This window comes from Martes martes (assembly GCF_963455335.1).
Source record: "Martes martes genome assembly, chromosome: 3".
Lineage (NCBI taxonomy): Eukaryota > Metazoa > Chordata > Mammalia > Carnivora > Mustelidae > Martes > Martes martes.
In genome coordinates, this window is record NC_137890.1 from 4,105,731 (window position 1) to 4,114,788 (window position 9,058).

Genomic DNA, 9,058 nt, shown 5'->3' on the forward strand with positions numbered 1-9,058 from the left:
TGCTCTGGGAGGTGACCGGGACTTGCTTGTAGTCACACTGACACCAGGGCTCCCTGGAGTCCTCCGCAACCTTGCAAGGCGCGCCCGTCCCGAGCGCCACTGCGCCTGCACACATCATCCCTATGACGTCACGGCCCGGAGCTGTGACGGCGTCCGCTCTCATCATCTTCATGACGTCAGGGACCCGGCCCCCCCCCCCCACCCCGGCCTTCAGGGGCGATTGCGTCTGCGCCGGGAGCAGCTGGTGGAACAGCCCTCGGCCGGCGGCTTCCGGTTCGGTGACCGCACCCGGGGCTCCGCTTCCGGTCGGACGGCGGCGCGGCGGGGCGGGGGCGGCGGAGTCCACGGGGCGAGCCGGCGGGCGGACGCCGAGCTGGCGTGACCGGGGCGGGCGGCGCCCTCCGTCTTCTCGGCCCGTCAAAAGCTTTTGGTCTTGAAAGTTCGTTTTTCTTGTTTCCGGACGGAAAGTCTTTCAGGCTCCCTCCCCGGCGGGGTCACAGGTGCGGGCCCGCGCCCCTCGGGGACGGCGCTGCGCCGGAGGGCGGCCTTCCCTCGGCGCGGGGTTCTCGGGCCGCCCGCGTCCGCCTCCCGGGCCGCGCTGGCCCCTGCGACGCCGCGGTCGCGGATTCTGACGCCGGGACCTCGTCCTCCCCAGGCCCGCGGGGACGCTCGGCTCCGAGAGGTAACGGGACCGTCCCCGCGCCGGCGTCCGCCGGGATCGGGGCGAGGGCGGGGGCGTGGTGTGGCCCCGGGGGAGCCGGACGGACGCCCGGGAGCCCGTTTCTCTTCTTCAGCCCGTCCTTCGTCAGCCTCCGGGCTCCCGCCTCCTGGCCTCTTCCCACCGCCGACTGCTTCCGAGACGACCCCGGGTGCGGCGGCTGGGGGAGGGGGCGCTCCGGGGAGGCCCTCGCGTCGTCAGGGGAGGCGGCCGGGCCGTCGCGCGCCCGGAGCCCGGGCCCGCTCGTAGGCTCGGTCGTGTCGCCGGAGGACAGCAGGGCAGCGGCTGGTCGACGACGAGCGTTACTGTGTTGTACTGAGTTAGTGTCCCGTGATCCTCGTGGTGTCCGCCCTCTGCGTGTTCTGCTGCTTTCCCTCAGAGCGGGGCGCGCCCCTCCCGTGTGTCCTTAATCCGTTATAAAGCATTTTAAATGTTGCCTGCCTCCGCCGGCGGCGCGGTCCTGGAGTCATCAGGGTTTGCGGGCTGCCGAGTCCTGTGTTGGCACTTCGTGCGGATGTCTGACGCCTCCTCTTCTTACCTTCCAGTGGTCAACCCCGCTTCACACTTAGGGGGACTCAGTCTTTGGGAGGGTATGGGGTTGGCCCATGTCCCAGCTGTTAACGGGGGAGCCCACAGGTCCACTCACACTGGTTGGACTCTAGGGCCCGAACCCTAACCACACACTGTTTAGTTGTTTTCACAAACCTAAAACGTCGGCTAACAGCCTCAGAATCCAGACAATAAAATTAGAGAATGTTTAAAAGGAAATCCTTTTATGTTTAATGTTTAATGGAAATCCTAATAGTTGACTTTTTTGTACAAATTTTTATTTTCCTGTGCAATTTGACACTTGATCTGAGCCAAAAGGCTGAGAAGCGATTTTCTTGTATATTTTAAGGAGTAAAAGCATTTGTCTCTTCATTTCATCCTAACTCTGGGACCCTTGTTATATTTTTAGCAGTTTTGGCATACATGTGTAAGGTCGATTTCAGTGTTGGTATAAAGTAATTTGAGTCTTTTCCTGGAACTTGTTGAGGGAAACTGAGACCATGTAGAATATTCAGATAGATCAGAAACTGTATACCCATCCCAAACATTCCAAGAAGTGTTTAATATTCTGTGTTTTACGTGTATATCGTATATGAATTGTAAGCATAGCATATCCCATAATGCACTGGCTTGAGGGGGCGCGTTTTGAGAGGTAGACAGTGAACAGATCTAACCAGGCGTTCAGTCAGTTATGCAAATGAGACCGAGGAAGCAGTCACTGTATTCAAAGATACAAGTCTGGGGAACGTGGTGTCTCATGGGTTTTGTCTCATGGTGTAACTGACTCTATAGAAGCTGAGTTTCCTTTATCAGGCGTTGGGCTGAGAAGTGTGGCGTTTTTCCCCAAAGGCCACCAAATGGCTGTTGTGGAACTTTCCCAGTGCAATCATAGCTGCTAAATGTTTTTCACAAAACTGAATCCCATGAGACATAGTGGGGCTGGGGGCGGGGAGGGTTGTGCGATGTATGACCAGCCCCTGGCCTTTGCTACTATGCTTCTCCAGGAGCTCAACTCTAGTCGCTCCGTAATTCACTCCACAAACAAACCTACTGTGTACCAGGCACTACTGACACAAAGTACTGCTCCTGACCTCCGGGGACCGGCAGTGTAGTGACAGTGGTACCATAACCACCTATGGGATTTCTTGTGCCAGGTATCAGACAGTGCAGCCTTGTGCTCGTAGTGTGTGCTGTCTTGTTTGCTGCCATGCGGAATCTCCTGGTCTCAGAGTACAGTGCATCTCCCTCCTCCCTCCCTCCTCTCTGGGATCTCCCTCCTCCCTGCTCTGACTCCCTGCTCTCTAGGGGACACAGGGATGTGCCAGGAGGTGTCTAAAACCACAAAATAGGACACAGTTTATATTCCTGGAATGCACATTTTTACTTGAAGTCTTTTTTGGAAAAGTTAGTTGATTTTAATGTTACATAGTGTAAATCATATAGTAGCTCTGATATCTTATAGATTCTAATAGAATTTGCTGGGGCGCCTGGGTGGCTCAGTTGGTGAAGCTTCTGACTCCTGATTTTAGCTCAGGTCATGATCTCACGGTGTGAGATGGATCTCCGCGGGGGCCTCTGCACTGGGCAAGGAGCCTGCTTAAGATTCTCTCTCTCCTGCTCCCTCTGCTCATGCCCCCTAAAAAATTTGCATGAATATTTAAAACTTCAAAGAAATTTCACAGTTGTGGTGATCACTTTGGGAAACAATCTAGACCATAACCGAGCAAGGTACCTGTTATTTCCTCTCTGACTTAAGAAGATGCTTCAGTGAAAAGCTGTCTCATGACATTTTACTTTTGTTAAAACACTTAGCATTTTATAATTAGTTCCCATTAGATCCCCTTTCTCTTTACAGAATATATACTCGCTCTCTCTTTTTTTAAGATGTTATTTATTTTTTTTGAGAGAGAGAGTGAGTGAGAGAGCACAAGCCAGGATAGTGGCAGAGGGAGAGAGAGAAGCAGGCTCCCTGCTGCAGGGAGTCCAAGCATCCAGCACCAGTCCCAGGATCCTGAGATCAGGACCTGAGCTGAGGCAGATGCTGCACCCACTGAGGCCCCCCACCAGGTGCCCCAGAATGCATGCTCTCTTAAGGCAGAAACAGTATGGTGCCTGGTGCATATGTAGTCAGTGAATTGTTGGGGGGTAGTTGCATGCGAATAGGAACAGAAAAGTGTACTAATGAATTTAAGTTGCTAAAGCCATTGAGTAGCTATGATAAAATAGAGTTAAAAGAGGTAGGTCAAGTAAGGATTTCATAGGAAGGGTGTTCTGAGTTGGGTTTTGGGCACTGGAGTGATTTGGCTCTGCTAACAGTGAAGTGAAAGTAAACACAGATATGGGCTTTGTTTGGCTGAAAGAGAAGATACGTTTTTGGGGTGAACTCCTATAGTACCCGCAAAGCCAAGTTTCAATTCAGCGATTTGTTAAAAACGCCTATTTTTGATGCTCTATGGTCGTCTGACAGAAGAGGAGGAGAAATGTCAAGAAAGGCCTTACCTCAGAAGCCCAGAAATGAAATGAATTGAGCCTTGTTTTTGTGGTTGTGTTATTCCTTTGCACGATGAGCTAAATGAGGAATGGAGTCATTAATTCAATAGAAGTTGGAACTTAGGGAGAAAGACAAAGTGGTCAATTTCAGTATTGTAAGTGTACAGAAAGGGGCTGGCGATACTTTTGATAATAAATTCTAAATAGGATGGAAGTAAAATAGTTGATTTTCATTAAATATAGAGATTGAAAAGAGACAAGTTTCTAGCATTAATTTGGTTTCGTTCAGCAAGCATTGATCACGAATGAGACACTGTCTGTAAGGTCTTTACATGAAATATTTTAGTTGAATTTTGTCTTTTATTGAAAATTATTCTCTTTTCACCTTCCTAGTTAAGCCAGAGAATTCACCATCGCCTCCATGGCCGCCTCGCAGACTTCACCGACTGTTGCATCTCACGTTCCTTTTGCAGACTTGTGCTCAACGTTAGAACGAATACAGAGAAGTAAAGGACGAGCAGAAAAAATCAGACACTTCAGGGAATTTTTAGATTCTTGGAGAAGATTTCACGATGCCCTTCATAAGAACCAAAAAGATGTCAAAGACTCTTTTTATCCAGCAATGAGACTTATTCTTCCTCAGCTGGAGAGAGAAAGAATGGCATATGGCATCAAGGAAACCATGCTTGCTAAGCTTTATATCGAATTGCTTAATTTGCCTAAAGGAGGAAAAGATGCCCTTAAACTTTTAAATTACAGAACGCCCACCGGAACTCGTGGAGATGCTGGTGACTTTGCAACAATTGCGTATTTTGTGTTGAAACCAAGATGTTTGCAGAAAGGAAGTTTAACCATACAGCAGGTAAATGACATTTTGGACTCAATTGCCAGCAATAATTCTGCCAGAAGAAAGGACCTAATAAAGAAGAGTCTGCTTCAGCTAATAAGTCAGAGTTCAGCACTGGAACAGAAGTGGCTTATACGGATGATTGTGAAGGACTTAAAACTCGGTTTCAGTGAACAGTCCGTATTTTCTGTTTTCCATAATGATGCTGCCGAGTTGCATAACGTCACCACAGATCTGGAAAAAGTCTGTAGGCAGCTGCATGATCCTTCCGTAGGACTCAGTGACATTTCCATCACTTTATTCTCAGCCTTTAAACCAATGCTGGCTGCTATAGCAGACATTGAGCGGATCGAGAAGGACATGAAACACCAGAGCTTCTACATCGAAACCAAGCTAGATGGGGAGCGCATGCAAATGCACAAGCAGGGTGGGGAGTACCAGTACTTCTCCCGAAATGGATTTAACTACACGGATCAGTTCGGCAGATCTCCAGAGGAAGGTTCTCTTACACCGTTCGTTCACAGTGCGTTCAACACAGACATACAGATCTGTATCCTGGATGGCGAGATGATGGCCTTCAACCCTAACACACAGACTTTCATGCAAAAGGGGACTAAGTTTGATATCAAAAGAATGGTGGAGGATTCTGATCTACAGACTTGTTACTGTGTGTTTGACGTACTGATGGTTAATAATAAAAAGCTAGGACGTGAGACCCTGAAAAAGAGGTATGAGATTCTTACCAGTGTTTTTACACCAATACCAGGGAGGATAGAAATAGTGCAGAAGACACAAGCTCATACTCAGAAAGAAGTGATCGATGCTTTGAATGAAGCAATAGATAAGAGGGAAGAGGGAATCATGATAAAACATCCTCTGTCGATTTACAAGCCAGACAAAAGAGGCGAAGGATGGCTGAAGATTAAACCAGAGTACGTGGACGGGCTGGTGGATGAGCTGGACATCTTAATCGTCGGGGGCTACTGGGGTAAGGGTTCACGAGGGGGGATGATGTCTCATTTCTTATGTGCTGTAGCAGAGACGCCTCCTCCTGGTGAAAAACCATCGGTGTTTCATACCCTGTGCCGTGTTGGTTCGGGTTACACCATGAAAGAACTGTACGATCTGGGTTTGAAGTTGGCCAAACACTGGAAGCCTTTCCATAGAAAAGCTCCACCGAGCAGCATTTTATGTGGAACGGAGAAGCCAGAGGTGTACATCGAGCCTTGTCATTCTGTCATTGTTCAGGTTAAGGCCACAGAGATCGTCCCCAGTGAGATGTATAAAACTGGCTGCACACTGCGTTTTCCGCGAATCGAGAGGATCAGAGAAGACAAAGAGTGGCACGAATGCACCACCCGGGACGGGCTGGAGCAGCTTCGCGGGAAAGCGTCGGGGAAGCTGGCTTCCAAACACCTGTATGTCGGCGACGGCGATGAGCCACACGAAAAGAAGCGGAAAGCTGCCCCGAAGATGAAGAAAGTTATTGGAATTATCGAGCACTTAAAAGCACCCAACCTTTCTCATGTAAACAAAGTGTCTAATATATTTGAAGACGTGGAGTTCTGTGTCATGAGCGGCACGGACAGCCATCCGAAGCCCGATCTGGAGAACAGAATTGCAGAATTTGGTGGTTACATAGTACAGAATCCAGGCCCAGACACGTACTGCGTGATTGCAGGGTCCGAGAACATCAGAGTGAAAAACATAATTTCTTCAGACAAACATGATGTTGTCAAGCCCGAGTGGCTGTTGGAGTGTTTTAAGACCAAAAGCTGTGTGCCGTGGCAGCCTCGCTTTATGATTCACATGTGCCCATCGACAAAGGAGCATTTTGCCCGTGAATACGATTGTTACGGTGACAGTTATTTCGTTGATACGGATTTGAACCGACTGAAGGAAGTGTTCTCAGGAATTAAAAATTCCGGCGCACAAGCTCCTGGAGAAATGGCTTCTGTGATGGCCGATTTAGAGCACCGGTATTCCTGGGACCGCTGCCCTCTCAGTATGTTTCGACACTACGTTATTTATGTGGACTTGTATGCTGTTATTAATGACTTGAGTACCAGCGTCCAGGGAACAAGATTAGCCGTTACGGCTTTGGAGCTTCGGTTTCATGGAGCCAAAGTGGTTTCTCATTTAGCTCAGGGAGTGTCTCATGTCATCGTTGGGGAGGATCAGAGGCGTGTGGCAGATTTAAAAGCTTTTCGAAGAACTCTTAAGAGAAAGTTTAAAATCCTGCAACAAGATTGGGTCACTGATTCAATAGACAAGTGTGAGTTGCAGGAGGAAAATCGGTATTTGGTTTAAAGCTGGCTTTTCTGCAGAGGAAAGCCTGTGGTCCGGTGGCCTCATTGTGACAAGGGGTCCTGATAAAAAATTCAACTATATTTTATTTTTAATCCCTTAAATTTAAACAGTATTATGAGATACAGATTATTTTTAATCCCTTAAAATTTAAACAGTATTATGAGATACAGAAAAACAATTTAAATATATGAGATAGATAAGACACTGAATGGACCAAAGCCATGAAATAAAAAATTCTTTTAGCTGTGTGGTATTTAGTGACTTTTAAAACCAAGATGAAATAAAGTTTAAAGAAGAGACATTTATATAATATCCCTATAGAAATTGAGAATTTTGACTCAAATATTAGTTAGCTATTCATGAGCTTTTAGAGTCATTAAAAGTATTGATCTAAGTGGATTTTCTGAGGTCAAAATTTTAACAGTTTTTATCTAATTAAAACATTACAAGAAAGAAGCAGAATTGCTATAATCGGATTTATAAAAATATTTCTTTTAAATTGAAGGCTAACATTCTTTCAAGTGTGAAATGTAAACAAATTTATTTTTTAAGGTTAAGGGCAAGCTCATGAATAAAACCTTGTTGATGTCATTAGGTAAATTAGGAGAAATAACTTAAAATTAGATGAATTTAATTAAAAGAAACTTGAAGTTTTAAAGTACTTGGCCCACATTTTTTTTTTCTACAACAGAGTATGTTTTAAAGAGAATGTTTTCACATGAACTGTACTCCAGGATAACGTATTCACGGGGAGTGGTTTTCCTAGATGTAATCCATTGAGTACATGTCAAGATGTCATATGTGTTGTAACTTCCATTACAGAGGTGTAAATTGCTCTGTTTAAAATGATTTTATCCCTAGATTATTTAATTTTGCATAATATGTATTATGTCTGGATTTATATACTATATTTTAGAATGCAGTCTGTTCATTTTGAAAAATATGTTTTCGTGACAGCTTTGCGATACTTGAAATATAGTACCCGAGGAATTATTATTATTATTTGTAAATAATTTGAAATTTTATCAAAACAGTGGAACAAATGTTATATTTCTTTATTTAAATAAAATATTTAATATACTATTAAAATTTATGATGTATTTATTTTAAAACAATTCATAGTACTTACTTCAGTCAGACATATTTTGTTATTGATATAATTTTTCACGAATTCAAATCAGGTTCCTACTTGAGGTCCTTTGTATTTCGTATTACTGACTGAACTTTATTAGAAATTTAAACTTGTGGGATAGCTGGGTGGCTCAGTGTCTGCCTTTGGCTCAGGTTATCATCTCAGGGTCCTGGGATTGAGCCCCCCAGCTCATTGGGGAACCTGTTTCTCCCTCTCCCTCTGCTCCTCCCCTTGCTTGTGCTCTCTCACACACATTCTCTCTCTCAAATAAATAAATAACACTTTAAAAAATTTTTAAACATATATTTTTATAATACCCATTGAGAAAAACTATAAAACAGATACCAGTAAGGGAAATAGGAGAGAAAGTATATAATTTTACCACCAAAAATAGTAACATTCACTATTTTGGGTTATTGATAGTGTGGGAAGTGCAAAATGCATTATTTACAGTGTAACAGATAAAGATAAAAATGTAATGCTTCATTTGATCAGCTTTTCTCAGTGGGAGAATTTATAGGTCACTAAAATATGTCTGCATCACTTTAAACTGTTGTACACAATTCCACTGAATGAGTGTAATGTATTCAGGTGGGCCGTTATTGTAAGACTTACAGATTGTATGACCTTGCACCATCCCCTGACTGCACATTTTTACTTTCCTAGTAAGCATTGTGATAAATCTGTATCACGGTCTGCATAGTCTAGTCCTGTTTCCTCCTTAAACATTCTTAGAACGGAATTGCTGATTCAAAGTTATGTATTTTTTAGTAAATTGATATGCAGTTATGTAAATTTGATATGTAAAATACCTTTCATTCATCTCGGAATGTTGGAGAGTTCAGTTTCTTAGTACGGGACCTATTCTCTATCTTCATTCGCTCCGTAAGTATTCTCATCCCATCCCTTGGCTTCAAATATGCTGATAACCGCTCACAGACTTCTAGCCCCAAGTTCCTTGCTGAACTCCAGTTCACATAGATAGCCACATAACATCTCCACATGAAGTCTA

At 45.0% G+C, this 9,058-nt stretch overlaps 1 protein-coding gene across 1 annotated transcript; it reads left to right on the forward strand.

Moving 5' to 3' along the window:
* The first annotated feature begins 541 nt into the window (after positions 1–541).
* Positions 542–7,996, forward strand: LIG4 (DNA ligase 4). Its single transcript, XM_080799479.1, has 2 exons — positions 542–682; positions 4,151–7,996. The coding sequence occupies exon 2, from the start codon at positions 4,179–4,181 to the stop codon at positions 6,912–6,914; it is 2,736 nt and encodes a 911-aa protein (XP_080655605.1). The 5' UTR covers positions 542–682; positions 4,151–4,178; the 3' UTR covers positions 6,915–7,996.
* The last annotated feature ends 1,062 nt before the right edge of the window (positions 7,997–9,058 follow it).